This window comes from Sinohyriopsis cumingii, chromosome 16 (assembly GCF_028554795.1).
Source record: "Sinohyriopsis cumingii isolate HCF-2022 chromosome 16, ASM2855479v2, whole genome shotgun sequence".
In the NCBI taxonomy this organism is placed as follows: domain Eukaryota; kingdom Metazoa; phylum Mollusca; class Bivalvia; order Unionida; family Unionidae; genus Sinohyriopsis; species Sinohyriopsis cumingii.
The window spans coordinates 15,154,693-15,181,713 of record NC_142976.1 but is presented as its reverse complement, the minus strand read 5'-3'; the positions used below and the strand labels follow the sequence as shown (position 1 = coordinate 15,181,713).

The window sequence follows — 27,021 nt, the reverse complement described above, 5'->3', positions numbered from 1 at the left end:
ACGACGACGGATTCAATCTAATGATATTCCAAAGAATTAAAAATAACTTAAAATATTACAAAATTTGCAATTATTTAATCATCAAAAGACGAAAAAATATTAATTTATTGCTGTATAAATTTTTAGCTTGTCTTAATCCGGGCTATCAAGAAGAAACATGGCGGGTACAGATAGTCAGATTGGTCGGTCTCGTGCTTTAATTTTCATTTTGTTTCCGTTGTTACAGAATATTTAGGTCAACTGAATTCTTCTTCATTTATTAGCAGATGCAGGTGGACGAAATAAAAACATTAAGAAGTTATAATTTAGCTTAATTTTGCACAAACAAATAGTTATGACAGCAGAATATTGCAATTATGTCGGTGATAGTGGCTGATTGATTGCAAAAGATTTTTAAAAAAAACAAAACCACGAAACGTATTAGATTGTTCGAAAACAAGTTTAGTTCCATATGTTAATATGCTAGTTTTGTCTGTTAATAGGACAATAGACGCGTCCATTTATATTGATAAAATGATAAATATTGGTCCTATCTCTCGTCCAAACAATAATAAGGAAGGGATGAAAATAGACTCGCAATGTAAGACATCGACCATAATGTTTATGTTTTGTATGTCGAGGTCTACTGGCCAAATAACGGCGCCGTGTAAGCGTGTTCGGTAATCGATTAGCATCGAAACGATAAGTAAAATTTTCAGGAATATTTCATAAGCTTGTCATATCGGCACTTTTTTAAATATTAAGTCGTACTCTTTACGACTTGCTTACACTCACGTATTTTTTTAAAATAAATCCAAATTCTCACAGAAGCAAATGGACATGTTTTCAAGTTACATGCATGACAAAGTAGCCCATGCAACTTTCAAGTTGTCCCAGAAATTAACCTCATTTTAGATTGTTCATAGTCTGAGTTTCCTCTAACCATTGTCACCCCTTTTTAGATATTTGGACATTGATGTTGGGGTGTAGGCACAGGTGCTCAACGCGAGTTTGATGTTGAGAAGAAAAAAAAAACAATAATCTGAAGGAAAAAAAATGATACAGTGTGACAAAAATACCTTAGATTACACCTGAGATATTTTTCTATTCATCAAGCCTTCATTGACTTTTCTGCATTGTGCCAAACTGAAGTTGCAGGCTCAGAAACATGTGATTTTCGAGAATTTTTACAACAGAGACAAGACTGAGCTCATGTGATAAAATGAATAACCTTTTGAGCCAGTCATATTTCGGTGTTGACGTGTGTGCTGCATAGTTTACCTATTTTGATAATAGAGTCGCATGTATACGATATATGTGCAGTGAAGAAGACAGTGTCTAATTCTTGCATGGAACATGATTCCTAAAGTTGAATCAAGTTAATGGTAAGTAAAAACTTACTTTTGCATCCACCACTGTTCTGTAATTCAAGAAGGGATGTATCGTAGAGTCGCAAACATGGTACATGTAGCTCTTTTCACTGGTTTTCACATGCACACACGTGTCCGAAAAGACAATCTTCACTAAAATCGTACGTTTCGGAGCCCATAATTTCAGTTTGGTACAGCACAGAAAAGTCAATGATGGCCTGATGAATAGAAAAATATAACAGGAGTAAAACAAGCCATGTAGTATGGACATGTGCCTTTAAAGATGGAAATAGCAGAAGGAAAGCGAGGGTCATGGGTGATACAAAGTATTTGGAAGTTACGTACCTTCTCTCATATATTATGATAGGATCCTATGTCAGAATGGGACATGATGGTAATCCAAAGTATTTTTGACACTGTATCATTTTGTTCCTTCAGATTATTGTTGTTTTTTATTTCTCAACATCAAGCTCACGTTGAGAACCTGTGGGTATAGGGTCAGAGTCATTCCCTATCAAAAAGTTGGAATTCGCCAATACCATTTGGTGTTGGCATAGGGTAGCCACTTACTAGCCGGCCTAGCAAACTAATACGACCGTTCATCAAGATATACCTACATGAAATCAATAGGAATATGATTTATTTTCTCAAAAATAGCAAATATAGCATTTGTTGTATCTTTAATCCACTGACAGACAAGATGTAACTTCAGCGTTGATGAAATTTGACCTGAAACTGGACATTTGCATTCCGAGTAACATGACTACACAAATCTCGCAACCTACATGTCAGTGACATCAGAGGTCCAATAATCATGTGATATCAACAGTATACCATTTCGAAAGATGTTGTGCATAGAATTCAAAAATATTAATTGAAAGTCACATAATACTTGTACATAAATAAAATGTACACTTAATTCCCAACATACTTATTTTGTCGGTATTCCAGCAAGGTGGAGAAAACCAGATTCATAAAGTTCTAGGCACGTGTCTGCAATGTATTTTGTTGGTATTACATGGCTACCACATTGACCAGTGCTCTTCGCTTCTTGAATATGTTTTTTCCAAGTTGCTGCAACATTTACAGATTTCTGGTCGTTGTTTTCAGAATAAATATTTTTTAGAAGTTCTTTCATTTTTCTGTAAATAGTATATGACTTTCATTTATGTGTTTGATTTTTTCCTGCAGCAACATTAGAAATGATTTATTGTATATATCACGTGACTATTTGAACTCTGATGTCATTAACATGTAGGTTGCGAGATTTATATAGTCATGTGACTCGGAATGCATATGGCGAGTTCCAGGTCAAATTTCATCAACGCTGTTGTTCAGGCTAGTCTGTCAGCGGATTAAAGATATAACAAATGCTCTACTTCCAATATCTGCAAAAATAAATCATATTCCTATCTATTTAATGCAGGTATATCTTGGGGAAAAGTTCGTTAAAGTTTGCTAGGCTGGCTAGTAAGTGGCTACCCTATGCCGACACCAAATGGTGTCGGCGAATTCCAACTTTTCGATTGGGAATTGACTCTAACCCTACACTCCAAATAAATGTCCAAATATCAAAAATGGGGTGGCATGGGTCAGAGGAAACTCTGACTAGATTGTTCACTGGCTGTTACAACCAAGTAGCCTGGTTCAGCTTGCTCTGGACCATGAGAATATGATACAGAGACATTTTAAGGTTATCGAGTAAGAACATAGATGACAATGGTTTCATTATAAGGAAGGTGATGAAGATGAGCTTCTGAGACTACATAACTCAGATGGGCTCAAGGATATTGGAAATGTGAAAGGTTTTACCTCATCACAAACCATGGAAATGTAACTTGTAATGAATTTACTTGGTCAAGATTTCAGTCCCAATGAAAGCATGGAGAATAATGGCAACTCTTACCTGTCGGAAAATTTTATATGGTTCTGTTGACTTTGCAACCTCTCTAAAGCTAAAGTGCCAGAAGAGACACTTATAATGCATCCTCATCTACCAATGCTTTAACTCAGCAGTGAATAATAACAATTTGATAATTTAATGTAAAATTTTGCTTTTTTTGACAATGTGGTCATCATTAAAGAAACTAGGTCAACCAAAATTGTGCCATTCTACCCAATATTGTCTTTCTCTCTCTCTCTCTCTGGAGCTCAGTACTGTGCAAGCTGAAAAATAGAATACGACAGAAACTGCTTAAAAGGGTATGACCAAACTTTTACAACATTCTGGGATGAAGTGCTTTCAAGTTTGTATCAGTAATGCCATTGCACCATCAAATATAGCTGCTATTCAGGGTTCTGCTTTAAGCTTAGATTTAGCTGTTTTTAGAAACTATTTCCTGCATACTAATTTAACATTGATGCATTAGGAGTACAACACCATTGTGACAAAACAAATATTTGTAATCTAGTCAAACCATTAGCAATTTGATTGGATAGGGGACTTAATTTGTACATTCTTGGTTAAGGTTTCACATTTAGGTTTGTTCATAGTGTCAGTACTGTTGTACTTTAAATCATGAAACTTGGCAAGAATGTGTATCTTGAGTTTTAGCCCATCTCAAAACTCGATCACTGTCACCCATATTTCACATTTCACTTTGGCTCTGTTGACATTTTAACTGTTCAGGCTGCAGTCAATAATCAAGGTGATTTTATAATATCTCCTAATACTATAACCATACCATGAAAGGTACCGCTCTGATGGCCTAGTGGTTAGAGCGTCCGCCTCAGATACGGTAGGTCATGGGTTTGATTCCCGTCCGAGTCATACCAAAGACTTATAAAACTGGTACTAACAGCTGCCTAGCTTGGAGCTCGGCATTAAGAGGTCAGTTAGGAATGGTCGGCCTGGTGTTAGGAAAATGTAACTGGGTGGAGCATCATGCTACATGTCTACGGCATGATGCCCCAGTGCAAGACATCACTATAAACTGTGACAGTGCAGACATTGTAGCGATGAGACCTAAAAATTTGTTAAAGCTACGTTAAAGGTCCAAAACACACACACTGACAGACACAAAAACATTTGGATTTTTAACATAGCTTGAATAACTTTTCAGTTATGTCGCTACTCTGCAGTGTGTCAATTTATAGTGATTTCTAGCATGGGCATAGTGTCACAGACATGTAGCTTATGTCCTACCCATTCACATTATCCTGACACCAGGATGACCAGTCCTAACACTGCCCTCTTAATGCTGAGAGCCAAACAAGGCATGTACTATTGCCATTTTTATGTCTTTGGTATGATTTGGCTGGGATTGAAACCCACAACCTCCAGCGTCTAATCACTTAGATAACTGAAGCAGTGCAATACATCAGTAAAGACGTACTAAATGAAGAGAATAATAGAAAAACATTTCCATATTTGTGAAAAGAATAGTTGGGCCTGAAAGAGATATCATGGTCCCTATTGAAATAATGTTTTTCCCCAACTCACTCTGTATTATAAATAGGTTTGTGTCTGGCCAATACTCATGATAAACACCTTATGACATGGTAAGAGATCAATGACAAGGTAAGCTTTGTTTTGCATTTGGGTTATGCATGTATATTTTAATAAATCTACATCTTTATGTGGTAGTGATTAGGTATACGGCACTGGTAAGGCTTGAAACTTGACTCAAATTTTCCGTAACTAACTTGCATTTTGTAAGTGCAGATATGTTCTGCACTACAAATAGCATTTGTTCTGTAATACCATATAAAAATATAATTGAGGTTATGTTAAGTACACTACTTTGATTTGCATTAATATATTGCACTTCAAAATGTCATTTCTTCTTCGAATATGTTACCTGATCATAATACCTAAAGACAACTACTACTGCCTTGCAAATCCAGCCCTCCCAGATGCTACATTTAGCTCAGGGAAGCCAAAAGTTCTTTGCCGACCTATGTGGCAGCCAGAATGACCTCCCTTTTGGTGTAAGACTAGGCAGCAAAGCCTAAGAACTTATCAGTTATTACTTCTCTCGTGCCAAGAAGCAGGCTTTTGTCACAAGAGACCTTGCACAAGCCAGAAGCTATGTGGAAGATACACCACTACAAATTAATGGTGGAGGAAGAACCCGGGAAAACCTCGGAAGGAACCACTAATGCACGAGAAGCTACTGGCAAGCTTTCTCACATACCCACATTGGCTGAATCTGAGACTCGAACCCATGCAGACAGAGGTGAGATGGCAGTGATCCATAACGGACAGCGCTTTAGACCACTCGACCACTCAGGGCCCCTCTCTGACAGATGGAGTTCCCTCCAGCCAGGTTACCTAGAAGCTGTCTCAAATACCTTAGGGAACCTAAGATGGTATCAGGAATAAGGGGATGTACCTCCCTCCATCTCTTACCTATTCTAATATGATTGGGTAACACGTTTGAAGAAGAAGCCAATTATTCTTAGTAAAATGTTTCTTTGAAAATACATAATACACATACACCCTCCCAGCTTCCCCCCAGTCACATCCAACAAGAGCGTGCCTTCCACTCCAGTGGTAACTGATATACTGCTCTGGTGGCCTAGTGGTTAGAGCATCCGCCTTGGATGGAGGAGGTCACGGGAATGAACCCCAGCTGAGTAATAACAAAGACTTAAAATTGGTACTATCAGCTGCCGCACTCGGTGCTCAGCATTAAGAGGTTTGTTTTAAGACTGGGTGGGACATCATGCTACATATATGCGGCATGATATCCTAGTACTAGACATCACAGTAAACTGACACATTGCAGACATCGTAGCAATGATTGAATTTTTTTAAAAGCAACACTTAAAATCCAAATCAAACGCATATACACACATAGTATTTGATAGGTTCTTAGGCTTGGCGGTCAAGTCTTGTATCTAAGGGGAGATCACTCTGACAGACTGACATAGGTTGGCAGACAACTTTTTGCTCCCTTTAGCTAACGTAGTATCTGGGAGGGCTGGATTTACAAGATAGTAGTTCTAAGGTGTTATGATTGGGTAAGTATTCTCGAAGAAACATCATACTAGGAAAATGTTGGTTTCTACTTTTGACTAAGGAGCAGTTTCACTTGGCATCTTCAAATCTCTTTTAGGTCCACTTTTTCAAGCATTTTTTGAAAATGTTTTCTTGATTGATCACTTTTGTAGTTGCATATAATGCATATATTGTCATAAACAATAAAATCTCCAATCTACTGTCGCATACTGCACCAGTATGGCAGATCCCTTTATCTGGATATTGAATATTGTTTCTCTCTTCTGGTATATATTATCATGTTAAAGTAAATAATGTGTTTCATATGTGATGCTTTTATGATAATAATTAATGTGATTTGATACTGTCATGTGAATAATATAATTGTGAAGTTTAACCTATTTATGTTTATTTCCACAGTTCAGGTGCCAAGGAATTTCAAGCTCCTGGAAGAGCTGGAGACGGGGCAGAAAGGTGGGACAGATGGCACAATTAGCTGGGGCCTCGAGTCTGATGATGACATATCTCTGACATACTGGAATGCTACCATCATAGGCCCGCCAAGAGTAAGATATCAGCCTCCTATAATATTTTTCACAGGCGGATCTTGTTCATGTATGGAAGCATAGTTTATCAGTGTTTACTAAAATTGCACCAAAATCTTCAAGAATATTTCAGCAGTAGGCTGTTATAAATGTATGTTAGGTTCCAGTAGAAAATTTCATTCATCCTCTTTTATTCATCCATCCCTCAAATTTAAAAAAAAGAAAGAAATTAAAGCATGCATTATATAGCAGAGGTGATGCATAAGTTTGACATGTCCGTCATTGTTAAGGCAATTTCCTTTTAAATTTTACAGTGGAAGGTGGGAAAGCACTTTTGCTGTCGGATTGGAGTATACACCGTTTTTCTTTGTGGCTTTATTTGTTTGTATAATTTAATTCTTTTCTACTGGTGTCAGCCCTTTAAATAAAGTGATATCTCCTCATCCCTTGTTTTCCTCTCAGTACACTGGTATGGAATGGCCTAAAACGGTCTTGATTTACGATCAAATATCCTAGCTGATCCAATTTTAAAGAGAGGCTGTTAACATGAAGTCTTTGTCATTCACTTTTTATTGTTTTACCACCACACAATAAGCTGCTAAATAATCTTAAACCTTGTTCTTATTATAATATCGAAATACAAACTATTTTTTACCAAAATCTTTCATTAATTTTGGTTACTATTGTAAAACACAAAGAGCTATGAATTATGCAGCAGATCTAGGTATCACCAGTTATTTTGTTATTGCACTGCATACTATTATGATTTCCCCATAAACAATATTTATCAGTGATGTGGCATACATAAAAAAATGAAAACAATACCTGTTAGCTCATCTTTGCATATAAAACATTTATCATCAATGCATATATCCACTGTATTGCATGCAAAATTCCAGTACACAAAAATTCTCTCCCTTTCTCATTTTATTTGTGGGGTTTTATTGTTCACTAGACATTGATTAGATACACTAAAATTAATTTTAAACTTGTCTAGTATAATTCTGTGAATAGATGCACTCCATGCATGACAGTAAATGAGGAGGATGCATAGATTTAAGACCCCTAATGTTTTTGGCACATGCTCAGATCTGCCAAACCTCACGATTTTGTCATGAATTTCACAACTCATGATAGCGGTTCACGTATTCATGCTGCATGCCAAAAAATCAAAAATTACCAAATTCTTAATCGGCTTAAATTGGGAATAAAATATATTTTGTCCCATTAAGTGCTAGTCAAAATAGCAGCCATGGTTACTGATACCCATAATGTCCCTGTATTGCTAGTTGCAATGTTATAGAAACTATATCCAATTGTTACAGTTTGCCCTCTAACAAGCATTATAAAGTATATAATCTATATTTAAAACTGAAGTTTTACTAATACTAGTGAAGAAAATGAGGGCCCAACTTTTTTCAAATTCACATGTACATACTTGTAGCAACTGTATACTTTTTTTTAGACAAAACTAAATGAAGATAGCTTTTTTAAGTGTAGGAATTTATGAGATATTGAAAGATTATCTTGTGTCATAATTTGCTTGAGTTCATATTTTTTCATGCATTATGCAGGCACCTCTAATCATTAACTGTTTGACATTTCATCTTCTGAATTAATACTATTTCGTAATTGACCTATCGCCAGTTTTCAATCATTCTGCTCGATTGACCAATCAGCAAGTGCTATTATACACACATCCAGACACTGTTTACGTCCACCATTTTCCTCCGACAAGCTGCTTCTGTCGATATCGACTCAGCTATTGTATATATTTACAAATTTCGCAACGGTTCCGAAAAGTCGCCCCACTTCGTCTGGAGAAGTCGCCCCAAGGATCATATATAATAATTCTGAGATATAGCCACATGGTTAAGGCTTATTTATTGTTATTTTTCTTCAACTTAATAACTTATTAAATTTATAAAATTTGCAATTTTTCAACTATTCCATTTGATCAACTCTTGCTTCTGTACTTAACGAAAAATAAGTGTTATCTGTCCCTTTTGCTCTGCTCTTCAGATCATTAGATGCATTTTAATAATATTTGTAGAGATAGTGTTATCAATATTTTTTATTACATTTACATCTAAAAATGAAACATGCATACTAGATGCAGTATAAGTAAATTTAATCGTCGGGTGAAAATGATTTAGGCGATCAATCATTTTTTTCAGTTCTTCAGTTTAATGCTTCCAGATCATAAATATATCATCTAAAAATCTGAACCAAAGAGATGGATTAAACTTTTCGTTTTGAATAAAATCCTTTTCTAATTCACCCATGAAAGGGAAGAGTATATATGAGCCATATTAATACCCATTATCTGTATGTAATTCGTATTATTAAATTGAAATTAATTATTTTCCAAGAGAAGTTTTTATTATTTTACAAATATCTTTGCTAGATAGTGTGCTGTTATTAGGATTGTTATCAAGAAAATATTTGCATGCTTCAATACCATCTGCATGCGGAATGTTGGTATATAGTGATGTTACATCTAATGATACCAGGATTTAAATTATCAGATAGATGTGGAATATACTTCGACTTTTTAATGAAAGTGGTTGTATCTTAATGTATGAAGGAAGTGATTTCATTAAAGCTTGTAAAACACTATCAATAAATTTGGATAGGTTTTCAGTATATGAACTCAACCTCATATAATGGGTCGTCCTGGAGAATTTAAAGGTAAATTATGGTCAAGATTTTTATGAGTTTTGGGTAATATGTAGAATTGAGGTGTGCATATGTTAAGAGGGATAGTATCAAATTCCTCACATACGGAATTATTATTTTTAGCGATCTCATTAATGCATGTTGAAATTTTTTTTTAAATTTCTAATTGACATTCAACTTCTTTAACATAATCATCTTGATTCACAATAATATTAGTGTTTGACTTATCATCCTTTTTAATCACTACACTGTCGTCATTCATTAGATTATATACAGACTTAATTTTCGTCCTTATAAATATTACTATGATAATGCTTTAATTTAGTTAATATCTTGTGTGATCGCGTATATATATAAATATAAATATGAATCATGTAAAAGATGACTTAATTGTGTTATAAAAAGATTTTTGGGTGACAAGCTTTGGGATGACTTCTCCAACCAATTGGGGCTACTTCTCCAACCGCTCTGGGGTGACTTCTCCGCATACCGACGTAACTTAGAGAAGTGCTAGCGATGGATAAATGCTTTTGTTTTCTGTCTCTGTCTCAATGTTGTTTCATATGGCAAATATTGCTCACCAATATTGTCTGGTATATCTTTTTATGTTATCACGCACTCCATTTTCACAGAATGTTTGTCAGAGGTTAAGCCGTCAAGTCACGTGTTCGGTAGGCGGAGCAATCTACCTTCTGGCATAAGGTCAATTAGGCTACACTACACTTAAAATGTTATCACCTCCAAAGAAAATGATATGTATTCCACAAAAAGTGACGTATAGATTGGAGTAAAAAAAAAACAATTGGCCTTGCATTCAGACATCAGACATCGATGTACATTATGCATTTCGCACAGTAGTGTCCCATGAATTTTACAATTGGGAATGTGCACAGGGGCTTCTATCATTGCTTACAATTTACCTGTCATACATGTACTAGATAATATTATTATATAGTACATGATTGACAGATAAATTGTAAGCATTGATATAAAAGCCCCTGTCGGCCTGTGAAAAAAGCATCTAGAAATTAGGGAAAATTTAGCACCCCCAGCAGATTTCAGCTCTGGAGTACTTTAAGTCACCTACCAAAGCTCTGGAGTACTTTAAGCCACCTACCCAAGCCATGTCAGCTAACAATGCTGAAGCATTGTTTGTGACTTGTTTTGTTGAACATAACCTGCCATTCTCAGCTGGAGATCAGCAGCAGTGACAGCGAAAGAGTATTTCGTGTTGTGAGGAAAAATAAGACAAACTTTAGTGCCTTCTGAAAATTTGCAACAATTTTAGGAACTGAGATTAAACAGCAGCTAATAAGTCTGAATTGTTTTGAAAATAAATCTACCATGTTAAGTAAAACCAGCTTTATTGCCGTAACTCATGAATGTTATATCACAGTAAAATGTTAGAGGAGAGGGATCTTTTTAAAATTTTAAAATGTTTAGAATCAGAAAAACCACAAACCAATAGTGCAATATAAATTTAAATGGAAGAATATGAGTGATGCAATACAGCACTCAGATTTGACACATTGTTATACGCACAGCAGAATTTGCAGACTTTACAATCATTCAGCAAGCGTTAGACTTCTAGTGTAGTAAAAGTTGAAGTGTTGCCAATAATTAATATGTCAGTATGTTTTGTGTTTGTATTCTGGTACGTGGATCTTGCCCAGTTGTGACAAGAATTTAAACCAGCTGCTATCCAGGTTAGTAGCAAAAATAAATGTTTCCTGTTATTACGGCATGTAATATATAGCTTACACTTGTTATGTTTTAGATTATTCCTTTTTGCAACATCAGTTAGTAATAATTACACTTCTGTCTCTTATGGGGTTAGCATGTATGGACTAAGGTACATTTCTCTGTGCCGAAATAATGTAATTCTCCATTATGAATAACCATTCCTTCTTTAAATAAGACAAGGAGGTACATAGTTCATTGGTTAATAATGTATTATCTTAGAAAAAAACCTTCAGTTTCAGTAATGTCAAAATTACAGACATGATTTTTCTCCTTTTTAAAGCAGAATTCTGCTTTTCTCCTGACATGAATCAGATTTTTCTAGATATAGTCCGTTTTTTATATCATCTCCAATCCATTATTTTATAAACTGTGTCAGGTCCCATTCCGCAACAACCCTTGTAAATTATTCACTCCATGTATTAGCACACAACTCTCGTAAAGATTATTCTGATTGGTCAAAGGTTAAAATCATCCAGTGAATCATCATGTAATGGAAACTGATGGCAGTGGAAAGAAGCATGCTTGCAAAACATGGCGTCCTGAGTTGTTGAGAGAGAGCATAACACAAAAAGTTTAGATAAAGGTTTTTAAAAAATATATGGAATCAGACTAGCTGGAACGAAAAGTTGATGGAAATTTAGTTGGACAGTTTATAAGAAAACTGAACGCTAGAGGACTGGCATTTTGTGACCTCTGCAAGAAAGATCAGCATTATGGTAATCGCTGTTGGAAGCGTCTGGAACAGCACCTACAAAAGAAGCTGTATATGGAAAAATCAAAGCTCAGAAGGCATCTGGAAAAAGTGTAACTAATTACTATAAGAAGAAAGATTTCTTGCATGAGAGAACAGATGTAGCCTTCTGTCTGAATATGTGTACTGCAAGTTGCCAATACAAGCACCAGCTTGAAAGGAAAAAGGCTCTTATTGAGAAGGACAAGAAACAATTGCACATTGAGTGCAAAAAGTCATTGGTGACAAAAAGGAAGGCTAATGAAATCTTTGCCAAAGCTGCAAAAAGAGCTAGACTGGCATATCAACAGGTTGTGTCCAGTGGAGAAAAAGACAAGTGAATGTATGGGATTATTTGTAGATAGTTGATGTACTTGGGTGTTTATTTTACAGATTTGTTAGGAAAAGAGAGAAGTATAATATATTTGCTGCAAAAATTGACAAATTATTGTGACTTAATTAGGATGTGAACACAGACATGCACATGAAATAACTACGTCATCAATAATATTGGAGATAAATACATGTGACTATAAATATTGTGAAATTACTGAAGTAAAGTTGAACATTTTTGGTAAGTTTATTAATTTTTCAAATGATTATTTTGGTTTATTTTATGATTTGCACATGGGGCAATATTTTATTGGTGTAAAATGCGTTTTTGGTTTGGGCCTTTGGCCCACTGGACTCTGGATTGGGGTTGCTGCCCCTCGAGACCCATTGAGGGAGGACCCCCAAACCCCCCCTTTAAGTTTATTCAGCTTTTTTTTTATGGGAGACCTAAGTTATGTCTGAAGTTAGCAACCTTAATGGACTTCACTATAGTGGTCAAGTGTTTGTCATCATCAGACATGTTAATTTGTGGACAGGATAAATTGTTTGCAATTTTTATTCCATGTATTTTCAGTCTTCAAATATAAAAGGGAATGTGTTACAATGATTGCTGTAAATCATTATTGTTGTTATTATTAGCAACCTCAGTCTAACATGGACAGGATGACAGTTTACCTGGAAATCTGATGAAACTGTTGACCAAGTGTATAATTTCCATTTTAGTATCAATACATGTCATCTGATTGCAACACATTTTATATATTGTAAAAGCTAATAAAATTATCTATAATGGGCATGTTTTCATTTTATATTTGACGCTATATTAATGGAATTATTACATTATAATCACCAAAAGATTTCATGCATCATTGGAAATAAGCACTGATCATGCCGCAGTCGCGTGACACCTCTCTTCTTTGTTACAAAATGCATGTTATTAAAACTTCATGAATATTCATGAAATTTTCAATCCAATCAGAGGAGATGTATACAATTTGGTCACCGCTCCAGTGGCCTAGTGATTAGAGCATCTGCCTAGGAAGCAGAAGGTTGTTGGTTCGATCTCCGGCCGAGTCATATCAAAGACTTACAAAAATGGTACTAACAGTTGCCTCAGCATTAAGAGGCTAGTGTTAGGACTGGTCAGCCTGGTGTTAGGATAATGTGACTGGGTGAGACATCATGCTACATGTCTGCGGCATGATGCCCCAGTGCTAGACATCACTATAAACTGTCACACTGCAGACATCGTAGCAATATGACTGAAAAATTGTTAAAGCTAAGTTCAAAATCCAAATCACAGATATACACAAACAATTTGGTCAGTGGTTGTAGCATGTTCCTATGATATTCCTACACAAAGAAATAATCCCTCAAACTTTATGCAGATTTGACCAGATGTTTGGCAGTTTAAATAAATGCATCATATATCATCAAAATCGGCATATTCCAAGCTTTATTTTGCTACCAGATTTATATATCGGAAATGTTTATAAACCAACTGCAACGAGCATTGAATTATACAAAATTGTAATCTCCCTGTGTCACCATTGTCCACCATATTTGAATTTTCTAACAGCTGATAACGATGTTAACTTTGTCACAACTGATGTTCCAAAACTAAACTTATCATTAATTTCGTACAAATTGGTGTGCCAGAAGAACATGCTAAGATGATTTTAAAAAATGTTTTTATCTTATTAACGCTTGTTGTACAGTTTAGACAGTATATCGTAATAACGCTTGTATGGTTTAGACAGTATACAGTCACAGAATGAACACGCAAAGTGTAGATTTTCGTCCCCTATAAATAGACTCAAGTTGTTGATGCTGTAAATATCTGAACTGACAAACGGTCATTGGTTTTAAAATATGTTCAACCTTATATTCATTATGTTATTACATTTGTTTAAATTTGGTAATGGGACATTGATGAAATAATGATAAAAAATCGCATCACTATCAGACATGCAAAGTTTCAGGATGACAACTTTTTTTAAATATACTTTGATGAGCATAGCAAGGTAACTGCTCGCACACTTAAAGTGGGTTCTTAATTTCCCATTGCATTGATAACATTTGATAGGATCAATAATGTTTTCAAAATACAAAACAAAAAAATACAAAGTCTGAAAGTGATATATTATTTTGCAGGTATATGATATTGAAACATTAGTTCTAAGTGAAAGTTCGCAGTATTCCCTGGCCCATTCTGCAAGGAGCTAAGCTAAATATCACAGGATTTAGAAGATGAAACCAACTTGAATCCTATTCATGAAATTAGGTCTTGCAGCATTGTTTCAATGGCAATTATGAATAAACATTGCATTTTTTTGTTTTGTTTTCGAAGTTATTTTACATACATATGAACTATTGCTGATGTGATATATTTGTATCAAGTTAAACGTCATAAACGTTGTGAAGTGTTTATATGCTTTTCATTTATAAATGAAAATATTGAAGTCGGGCAACATATTTAATGAGAGTAATGCATTCAGTAGTAAAAGTGCAATCAGAATATCAAATTTCATAATATCTCTAAAGAAAGTTACAACATTTTTTATGGAAAGAACATTTTACTTCGGTTCCATGCCTGCCACAGACCTGACAACTTTTATGATTTTGCGTAAGTCTACAAAATTTACCCTTAAAATACAGACTTAATGGCATACAAGCAAAGACTATGGAAAAATTATCATTGCCAAAAAATATGGAAAATTTGTTCACCCTTTAGAAGTAGTGAAACTGGTCAGGGAACCAGACTAACTTTACAAGAGCACATCATACGCTTTAAACTGCGCCTATTTGTTTATGCAAAGCATCTGCGTGATCAAACTGTTGATAGTAGAAATTTTTTTAAAATGGCATCCAGCAAGCAATGCATGTTTAAGACAAAAGGGGAAATAAGCCTCTTGAAAAGTGTTAATAATTGACACAGAAAAGTAAAAAGGAATATTCAGGTTCTTGTGAATATAAGCTGAAAGGGACACAATTATGTTTATTGGACATACATGCCAATTTGAGTATGGCAGGAAATATGACTGCCGTCATGTGGAATGGAAAAGAAAATTTCCAAGCCATTGCGCTCCATAGGGTTTGGAACTAAACTTTGTGCAACAGTACTAATGGTAAATAAAGTCTATGCATACAGTACAAACTTTTCAGTTGAACATAATGTTTATCGTCGCTGCATGTTCCAAATACCGAACTTTCAATTACGTTTTCCAGCGTTACAATAACAGTTTATGGTATTTTGTTACACCTTACTGAAAATTAGTCAAACTTACGGAGAAAAAAAAGAAACTGCCTAACTGAGACATTCTCATCAGGGTTGGCAGATCTGCTGCCACATAATCTGAATACATTTATATAAGACACAAATACTAGAAATTTGTAAATATTTTGGAACTTAGATGTTGCATAACTTTTTTTCTGATAGAAATATTTTTTAAAATTAAACTTTTGGAATGCTGTTAAACAGATCTATATGAAGAAATTATTGTTTGCAGTTATTTCTATATCAGAAAAATGATGGGTTATTGTGGGTTAAATGTCATTTTAATCACATTATACCCTCTACATAGCAGCCAGTATTTTTGGTGGGAGAAGAACCCTGGGAGGAGCCACCTACCCACAGGAAGCTACTTACAAGCTTTCTCACATATCCAAGTTGGCTGAGCCCAAGTCTCAAACCCATATGGACACCTTAGACCACTCGGCGACACTGCTTAATTGCTTTGTAACATTTTCTCTTGGATGAATTGAATGCTATATTTTAACAAGAACTAAGAGTAAGAAATAAATGTACATATATTGTGGGTAATTCTTGATCTTAAGCCTTGTTTAAATATAACCTTGATAACTTATCATCTTACATATATTGTGGGTAATTTTCGATCTTAAATATAACCTTGATAACTGATATCTTACACAAACGTCTTATGAGAGACCACTAGTCTTGAGACTGCTTTTTTTGGTAGGGGTGATCTCTTAAGACTGGCGTGATAGTACATTTATCACACCAGGTGACAACCTAAACCACATGGCTTACAAACTACTCATCTGACCGTACTTTTTTCATTGTTGACTGCAAATACAGGTACAAGTAATTTTAAAAAGCTGGTAATGTAATTCCAGGGTGACAGTTGTAGATGTCTGTGACATGATGCCCCAGTGCTAGACATCACTATAAACTGCCACACTGTAGACATTGTTTCAATATGACTGAAAAATTGTTAAAGCTACATTAAAAATCCTAATCACACACACATACAGAGAGATTTGTAGAGGTTCATCTCCTTAAAAGGCAATAATTGACTAGGTATAGTAGATACTCATTTATAAGAGTCCAACTGCAAAATGTACAGACCCAGATCTGTTATCACGTTATGTGCTGGCAGATCAGGGACTCTGCAGTTTCTTAGGAGTAATCAGTAGAACAAACAACATAGACACTGATCTGCAAGCACATTATGCTTTGGCGGATCAGGATTTTTGTTGTTTGCAGTTGGATTTTACTTGTAAGCATGTAAATATGGTATGCTTATACTAACAAGCGCGTTACTACATTTTAACATGTTAGGCCAGGGTTGCGCTGCTCAAAGGTTCAAATGAGCCAGAATATTCTTTGAGTGGAACTAAGCAGGCTGCACTGTGAATGTTTTGCATCCATAATGAAAGGATAAATATATGTGGATAAAGTAAGTCTTGGGGCATACAAAATGTGTTTTTAGGTCATATGTTGTACACCCCTGTGCTTGCCTTTTGTGGTAATCTCTCTTCAGGAGTCAAATGGTTTGAACAGAAAATTTAAGAAAGTATTATCAATACATTCGCCAAATCTAATGACATTACTGCTTGCTTTTTCTTTGTGCTACAAATCAAATCAAGCAAGAAAAAATATGTTGGCATCTAATGTAAAAAAAACCCACAAAAAAACAACTGATTTTAACTTTGCTCTTACTTTGATTTTCTTTTCCAGACTCCTTATGAAAACAGAATTTACAACTTAAAGCTGGAATGTGGTCCATATTATCCAAATAAACCACCTATCATAAAATTTGTCACAAAGATTAAACTGCACTGTGTCTCCGATGCAGGACTGGTGAGTATGTCTAGTATGATGCATACTGTAGTAGTTATTGTTATTGAAACACTTTTTGATCTGTAAAATACATTTTTTTTACCCAACAAATATGCACTCCATGCAGCCTTATTTTGAAGGAGCCAGTTTAAACTCAGAAGTTTAATACTGGGTCAGTGCAACAATGTATAAAAAACAATGTTATTGTTATAAATGCAGAAGGCCACAATACTTCAGTTATCAAGCCAGTGGATGACGAGAATACTATGCATGTTTTAGGTAACTTTGAGGGTCATCTTCTATATATATCTCAAAGTTTATATTGTCGGTTTTCCACATTTTATGCCCTGTCATATTTGGATCATTTCCATCCATCCATGAAAGTTAGTTTTGCATTGCAGTCAGTTTCCTCGCACTGCAGACCTGCCATACAATTTGATAGCAAGTCTTACAGAAATGATCCATAAGATACAGAATTCCAGCATAGAAGCAAATTTTATGTTGCTGTAAAATCTTGGCTAGCCCATGTTTGATTTGGATCTGGGTTACATATTGAATCCAGTGGAGTTGATGAGATAACAAGACAAGCTTTAGAAGTGTACCTCAGTACCACTTTAAACTGCATATAATTTTTGCGTGTAAGATTTTTGCATGATTGAACTGTTGCTTATAGAATTTTTTTAAAATTGATACCACTTGAAATTGAAAAATTGAAATGCTAAGGATTATGTAATGGTGAGAGAGAGGAAGAAGCCATTCAACTCCATAGGGTTTGGAACTGTAGTTCGTGAAACTACTGGAAGTAACTAAAGTTGTGTACTGTACAAACTTGTTTGTTGAACATAATGTACACTGTTGCTGCATTAGTCAGAAATTGCACTTCTCAATATTTTAAATGCATGTTTTCCAACTTGACAATAGCAGTACATGGTATTTTGTTACACTTTACTGAAAACTGATCTAACTTGCTGTGAAAATCAATGCATCACTGAGAATGTCTTATTAGGGTTGGCAGATCTGGCACTGTGGTTTGGCATTTGTCTTCCATGAACACATTTCCACTTTTAAATGGCATGAATAATTAATTATGTCCTGAATGACCATTTATCCCTAATCTAGCAACCAGTTAAAGTTTGTTTTGATTTGGCTGGTTCTTAATTGGTTGTTGACTAATTATAAGGGCTTTCCTCTGGTCCTATTTTAGAAAACATTAATTGCATTGACTTTCATATATCATGCAATAAGCTGCCATGGTTATCACATGACTACTATGTTATTTACTTTAATAAACCAGGGCCCCGAGTGGTCTAGTGGTCTAAAGCGCTCTCCATTATGGATCACTGCCATTTCACCTATGTCTGTGTGGGTTCAAGTTTCAGATTCAGCCAGTGTAGGTATGTGAGAAAGCTTGCCAGTAGCTTATCGTTTGTCAGTGGTTCTTTTGGGAGTTTTCCCGGGTTCTTCCTCCACCATTAATACTGGCCGCCATATATAGCCTATCTTGTGCTGAAAAATGGCGTTAAACCCTACAACAACAACAGCAACTTTAATAAACCAGTATTGTTATTGATGTCCACCTTTGGTGGAGTAAGTATATTGTGACTGTCTAGCCATGAACTGTTCCTCTTTCGCATGTCAACTTTTATTTCTATAGCACATGCCCCTACCACACTTTGTGGATAGCTTTAACTTTTGTAAGGAAGAGGCATTTTGAGTTTACAGTCATAATGGTCAAATGTTTAGGTCACAGACTGAAAACATAAGATGGTTTCCACTTCTGCATCACATATCTGGACCAAATTTATGGATGACTTGCATTTAGGGTAAGGAAGAAGCCTTGTTTTAAGTTGGGGACTGATATAGAAAGAAGAAAATGTTTTTGTAAAATGAGTCAGTTAATGGCCATGTACTTTCCCCAAAGTTTGTGGATGACTTGCTTATTGGGTAAGAACAAGGCTTTTGATTTGGAGATCAATTTAAATGTTAAGGGCACTAATTGAAAATGGTTTTGCATAGTAACTTTAGTTCTAGACTATGTACTTTTACCAAAGATGGGGGGGGGGGCTTTCATTTAAGGTATAGAAGAGGCTTATTGAATTTGGTGTCAAAAGGCCAAATGACTTGGTCATTGAGGTTCAAAGAAATATGGATTTCACAGGTTAACTTTTCTTCTAGAGTACGTTTCTTGACCAAACAGCTTTGGAAAGGTTTCATTTGGGTAGTTTTAAAAAGCCAACATATCATCGGGTTATACGGTCATAGGTTATGATAATGGTAATTATCCTAAGAAAATGATGTTTTACACATTAACTTTTAGTTTAATGCTTCATATGTTGACCGAAGATAAAGGTCATTGAGACCCATTTGTCGATAATCTTCAGTAAACCATACCGTACTAGTGCATGCGTAGAGGACTATTAAACACAAGTTTGGTGTATAATGCAATTTTCACTGTACTCTTGGTTTGCCGTTTTATACAACACCCCATGACAGAACATTGACATCATGATGTTGCATAAGGTGGTGGTCTGCAACATCCCAATGTACTTAAAACAGTTCACTACACTGATTCGAATCAGTGTTGTTGCTCAGGAATCATTCATAGGTTCACATTTCAAGTAAAATTTATGAAATGTGTTGAAGAATTTCAATCTTTTGATCTCCAAGGCCAATAAAAGATAGAAATTAAATTTATTTTATAAATGTATTTTTGAGACCCATGTGAAATCTTTTGCTGTTATATTGCTCTTAATTGCAGATGGAGCTCTCTCTGATGTCTCATCTTGAAGTCTTGTTAATTTTACTGGCCCAGAATGATTGGTCAAGTTGACAGGTTTTTTTTACAAAAGACTTCATATGATATGTAAATTGGCCTAAATATGATAATGCAGATCTGTTGTCAAACATGGCCATCATAGAGGCAATTTTGGACATAGATTTATAATAAAAGATGTCATTGTTTGGTTATTGACTAGCTTATGTTAATGCATTAAATACATGCATTCCTTTATAAAATTGCGAATCATCCTGATATTTTAAGGAGAGCACTTGTTTTCTGTTTGAATTTTACGTAATTTCTAAGTCATCTAAATATTTTCTTGTTCATTGTGTTCACATTCACAGGATGTTTTCTGGCTCTCATAAATATCTTACCCACGTGTCCCACTTTCCCTGTTTTATCAGTAGCATACCTGGTAAATTGTAGACTTCATTGTCAACACCTACTTTTATCAACAACTGCTCTAATGTCAACACAATGCCTTTCATTTTGTTAGCTATATTGCAGGTTTAATCATCCAAGTTTAGTTACAGTTTTTAGATTACAACTTGTACAACTATTAACATGCACATAGCAAATTCATCTGTTATAAAGTATGTGGAAGGGTGGTGGCTTCAGTATTCTTTTGTGCTGAGATCTTTTCTTTTATCTCGAGGTAAATTAATTTCTTCAAATATGAATACAAAATATGGTGGGTTTTATAATTATGGAAAACCTCAGACCCCTGCTCCAGATCATGGAATTGTTGGTCCCCAATATAATTGTGGTATACCGTTGTACATATCATGGTATTTTCAGAAATACTGTGGTACAAAACTGGGTACCATGTTTATTTAAATGAAACAGCCATTATAATATTTTTCCAAACTGGTATTATGGTAGACAGTGAAAATAGTCAAAATGCTGAAGTGGGCTCACTTGCAACTACTGTATATGTAGAAAAGATGACATTGTGTTTTCATAATACAAAACTGATTCTGTCAACAGTTAATTAGTAAACTTAAATTTGACATGTACAGATAAAAATTACACATGCTACAGTCTGAAATACAAATGTTAACAAAGAAAGTTTACATATATGATGATGAGCTTCACGGGTGCCTGAAATAATCTCTGTGATGCACCATCTGCTAACAAGGGTGAGTCAGAGCAAAGAAGCAAAAGATATATTGCTACAGTTTTTTAATTTTTATCCTGACTAACAATCCTTTGTGTAAATCTTTTATTGTATTTTTATCTTGTACATCTTTTCTTTCTCTTTTCCCAGGTCGACGGTAAGAAATTAGAAACTTTACGGAATTGGACCCCAACTTCATCAATATATAAAGTTCTGCAAGATGTACGGAGATCAATGACACTAAAAGATAATATGAAACTATCGCAGCCATCAGAAGGCAGTCTTTTCTTGTAGACTGTTCTGTATGATCAATTCCAGATGTGAAGCCATGTTTTACTAACTTGATAATCTGCCTTCAGTTGAATTTGAGTTGTAATTGTTTACCACCTCAGCCATTGCTAGTGCTGTTTCTGTCAAAATTTTAGTATGACAGTACCTTATTCCAGCTAATTGATGTCTTTTATGAACAGCCATTTTTGAACTTTAGAGTAAGCATGGAGTTTGACTTCAGTTAGCACTGGATTTCTTTATTTCTCCTTAATTATGTGTTTATATTTCTTAAACATAACCTATTCAATTAAGACATTTAAACCTAAGCATCGATTTACAGTTCTGATGATGCCTTACTAAAGAACTGTTGTGTAAATAAATTAACCTGTTTACCATCAGAGTCACAGCTTTTTGTATTAAGCAGTACTAAGGCCAACACTGTTTTACTCCTATCACTTGCAGTTATGTAATGGTAGATTGCTGCAGAAGTTAGGCCTTTCATCAGCCATTACTGTTGTAGTATTCTAGGCACCTATTGGCCAGTTTGATTTACAATTCTGGAAGAAGATAATTCCTCTTCTCTCAGATTCACTTTTGCCTCTAGCATGTATCCATTAGAAGACGAATGCAGATAACAGGAGAAATTGTACATCCATATACAGACTAGTACAGATGGAAAACTTATTTCACTCAGAACACCATGTCCATTGGAATACTTTTGAGTATAACAAGCCTTAATTCTGCAATAACTAGCTGGACAAAAAAATTGTAAAATTTGTTTAACTTTTCAATGTAGAATGTAATTTCTTTTTAAAATATGGCGGTTGAGTTTGCCATCTTGTTATAATGCATGTGATTGTTATTTCAGTTTAGTGCCATATTCTGCTGCCCATTTTTATTACAGTAGAAGAGAGAAAAATTAAACCAGACATTAATTTAGATTTGTAACTGAAATATCAACAAATAGTGATTGTCATCCAGAGAAACAAAAAGCAGTGTGTCTGCAATTTTTTTAAGGCACCAGTACTAAGTTAAACATTGCTGTTAGAGCACATGTGAGTACAAAATGAAATGCTTACTTACTGTATAATCATGCAATAAAATTATGCATTTGTATATGTAAATGTAATGAGATAGGAATATCACAGAATTTGTGTGTCAAGGGATGCATTCCAGCACAGCATAATCTTTATCTGCCATTTATAACTCAAATTGCAGAACAATCTCATATAAATTGCATGCAAGTCCAGTTGCAATGAAAATGGCAATATATAAACCTTTCATAAGCAATACCTTTTGCTCCCCAAAAATGTCCTGTTAAAACAGGTGATATCTGTACATAATAATCAGATTGCAGTCCCTAGAACAGTGGCCTTTCAAGGCAGATCTAAATAGAATAAAATGAAATTGCAAGCCAAACAATACATCAATAAATCGAGTTGTATGTTTTTGTTGGTGTGCCTGAAGTTAACAAAGGTTTGCTCTTTAAATCCATGTACAGTCAGTAAATTTCAGATATTTGCATACACATATTTGTGTAGGCATATTTGATTTTTTTTTATAGTTGAATCACTTGTTCAACTCCAAATATAATATAATAATAACTGGTGCAAAAGCATTATAATGTGTGCACAGAAGCATAAAAACTAATACAAAGGCTATATAACGTATTATAAAAATTAAAAGCTGTTCTTATTATCATGATATTATAATGCTTTACTGTCCCCGGTCTTTTCTTTGAAAAGGTGTGGGACATTGTATACGCACTTTTTTTCATCTGTCTCACTGTCCCTTACACAACATAACTTTCCGTTTCTGCTGTGTAATTGTGAAGTCAGTTGATAGTAAGGAAAAAAACTAATTATTCATGTACACCATCATTAGAATGTATGGTCTAGTAGATTCTATCCTCAGGGTCAAGGTCATTGCTCATTATTTTAATTTCAATCTCACCTTCCCCTCTGCTCTGTAACATCAGCTTATAAAACTAAAGTTGTTTGAAAGTAAAAGTTAAAACTCGTTATACTTGTGCTATTTTCAAGGTCAGGGTCATAGCTCAGTTTTCTTTGTTTATCTTTAGACTTCCACTTTGCAACTTTTAAGCCATTTGAGAGAAATGGATGAGACTTGGTATAATTGTATATCACCCTTAGAATGTACCACATAATGAGTTCTTGGTGGAATCGATATTTTCAAGGCAAAAGTCGTGGTTAACTTTTTAATGTTTTGCATCACACTTTCCTCTCTGGTCTGTAGGTTTGAAGTCATTTCAGAATAAGGAATGAAACCTGGCATACGTGTACCACTAGAATGTGTGTCACACATCACATTGGGTGTCGTGTTTTGAAGGTTATGGCTAAGCATTTTATCATCATACTTATATTAGAAAGTCTTGAACTTTAAATCTGTTTCAGATGAAGCACTGCGGCTTGATTTACATGTCATCAGTAGCAGAATAGAAGGGAACACGATTATGAATATTTCAGTTTAACCTTTTGATCCTGTTTAATGTACAAAATGTTTTCCTAATCATGCAGTAGTCTACTTTATTATTATTATTATTTTAGCAAGGACATACAAATCAGATGCCAGAATTTATATTCCGAGCAAGGACTTTCCTTGCCAAATGAAAGAATTGTAATTGGTAAGAGAACAGTATTTTGTTTGTTTTATGGAGTCGAAGTCTTTGTACATACTTCTTTTGTTTATACATTAACCATATACTTGCCTGTCATGAAGGTAATCCAGTTATGTTCCTTTCAAATTGAAATAAACAATATTGTATGAGGCTTATCAGAAATTTGTTGAACTTAATGTTCTAAACTTTTCACTGGAGTTGGTAACTCTTCAAGAATATACATAGTCTGGGTTTATTTCCAATTTGTTTAAAAAAATCATATCTCCACTGTCCTACATGAACATCTGACAGTGATTGCCAATAGAATGATGAGTGTAAACACTTCTCTGTGCTGTTGTATGTGTGTTAATACACTGTGACCCCTCCATAACACGATAGTTGGGAGCCATAGAACCCGACCGTGTTATAGACCGAATCGCTGCGAAGGCATATATAAAAGTTTATTTAGAGAACCACATATTGGTACATATATGTGAATACTGTGTGTATATATACATATCTAATATATAGCATGAATAGAGTATCAACACTCTGTACTCACGTGAAACTCGTCATATACATTAAATCCACAATGCAAGTGATTCCATCAAAAATATGCACACAGATTTAAAATATTCAGTAATTTTGTCATATGTCATATTGGTCTAAATTCGGTGGAAAAAGGGCACAATCACATAACGAATGATGAAGCACATTTACTTTTCAGTATGTCCAAAGTCGGTAAAAATTTATTTGCGTTTTAAGCCGCCGTTGATAGCATTCATAAGTATAAACTTCCCTGCAAAAAGGGAATTTTCATGGCACAGTTAACGTGTTCCAGTCACATTGGAAAATGCAAAATCCATCAGATTCCATTACTTTTATTTAAGCTTGGTACTGACTTCCTTTGAAGAAAAGTTCATTGTTTTTATTGAAGATTGTAGTCGGCTTTCTTTGAGGAAGGGTGCATGTGTTATTGAAGTCACCGCTAAATGACAGCTTTGTAGAAGCAAACAAATGCCCATTTCTTATTGTGGCGGCAACATCAAGTAATTGTATTGCATGATTAAGACTGATTTTTTTTTCCATTTGCTGAGTACGTTTTCTTAACAATTGGTGCTTCAAAGGTAAACTATTTTATCTGGGTACATTTTTAAAAGGGAACTGGCCGTCTTTTAGTCTATTCTAGTTACTGTTCCTCCCTGCCTACTGAATAAACCAAGAAATAAGATTTTTTTTTAAAGTACATTTTTGGTAGCAGCGTGATGCTGCCTTCCACGCATGCATCAGAAATTTAACAAAGGGTCGATGGACGATAGAGATGCAGGTGTTCTGGTCTGATGACATGGATTATTACAGGAAACGTGAGTGTTCTGAAGGATTTAATTCTGTGTGAAAAAAAGAGGAAATTTACTTACCATCCACATACAAATGTCAGTCTGTGTAAATATATTAATTACTAGCAAGCGGCCAAAAATCCAATGAAAGATTATGAGATAATGCCTCGTCTGGTTGATTTCCGTTACCAGAAATGTCAACAACAAAAAGTGGATATCTCACAACATACAGTACTCGTGCTAGATGTTCCAATATTAGATAAGCAGATTATGATATAACAGTGCACTGTTTAGATGGGTTGTCAATATGGTCAAAGAATTTGTTTATGTAACAATAGATAAATTTCAGTGCATTTTATATACGGTTTGTGGCTTCCTTTCATGGGGCCTCTGAATTGCTCCACACCAATCCAAAGGTTGTATATACAAGTTTAAACAGCCAACAATGTCGTCAATAAAAAAAATCACCAGATGGTATATTTTGCTGCCAATAAAAAAAAATCCAAGTTTGCAACATTGGCGAAGCCCTACGCAATCCCTGAATAAACTTTTACACGTTATTTTTCATACTTCTAAGAAGAAAGAAACTACTTTTTCGTTTACGAGAAAAATACATTTAAAATTTCAGGAACCACACCACGATCGTCTTGTATTATTCATATGCGATCTCTTCCCCAAAATGATAATAAAATTGTTACTTTTTTTTTTCCTATTTTTAAGAAAGAATGCTTTTTCTTGTACGAGAAAAATACATATAGATGCAATTTCCTATCCACACCATGACCATGTTATATCCGAATTCATGTCATAACGGAGCATGCAATAGCATGGTCACTGTATTTTGTTACGTCTCTGTGGTCTTGAAAACCAATAACAAGAAAGAGCAAAACTAGAAAGTTTTGTGTAATTGAAAAATGTGTGTAATTTAAATCCCTAAAATACAAAGTGAAAGAATTAAAAGGCAATTGGAGTATGGTGATTGAGATTCCTAAGTACTAAATGTTAAACTGGTTCCAAAAATTCTGAGTTATCTGAATGATTTCAAAAGGTATTCCAAATGATAGTATGTAATGTATTGATATATGAACAAAGACAGAAGAATCGCAATGTTATAATTCCAAAATGTCATTAAATGAATGTTGGAGTGCTGTAATTCCAACAGATGATTAAATGAATCAGTCATCTCAATATAAGTCTTCCAAGACTGATGGGACTACTAAGAATGCCTAATTTTACGAAGTAATTCTATAGTATAGGATACCAATATGCATTAAAGAAAATGCAAAATGAGGTTTGAATGAATTATCTCGGCATTTTAAATCACTTTTTCAATCAACAGATCAGCTGTTCTAACACTAATAAATTCGGTAAAGCTGTACCAATTAATCGGCCATACTCATAATTGGGCCGATTATTAGAACAATTGGTATAATCGATATCAGCAGAAGTAATCGGTGCCGATGTGAACAAGTTTCCAAAATATAAATTCAATCATAA

General features: G+C 34.8%; 1 protein-coding gene across 1 annotated transcript; it reads left to right on the top strand.

The window, feature by feature from the left end:
- The first annotated feature begins 47 nt into the window (after window positions 1–47).
- On the top strand, window positions 48–24,370 carry LOC149779978 (ubiquitin-conjugating enzyme E2 variant 1-like). The gene is made up of 4 exons (XM_089936701.1): window positions 48–182; window positions 6,712–6,857; window positions 17,303–17,425; window positions 21,451–24,370. The coding sequence occupies exons 1-4, from the start codon at window positions 158–160 to the stop codon at window positions 21,592–21,594; spliced, it is 438 nt and encodes a 145-aa protein (XP_089792827.1). The 5' UTR covers window positions 48–157; the 3' UTR covers window positions 21,595–24,370.
- The last annotated feature ends 2,651 nt before the right edge of the window (window positions 24,371–27,021 follow it).

Excerpts from the sequence above, each read along its gene's own strand:
- LOC149779978 (XM_089936701.1), top strand. The coding sequence starts at position 158 with ATGGCGGGTACAGATAGTCAGATTG. Across the intron at positions 6,858-17,302 it reads CCATCATAGGCCCGCCAAGA|ACTCCTTATGAAAACAGAAT; the intron begins GTAAGATATCAG and ends TTTCTTTTCCAG. Across the intron at positions 17,426-21,450 it reads GTGTCTCCGATGCAGGACTG|GTCGACGGTAAGAAATTAGA; the intron begins GTGAGTATGTCT and ends CTCTTTTCCCAG.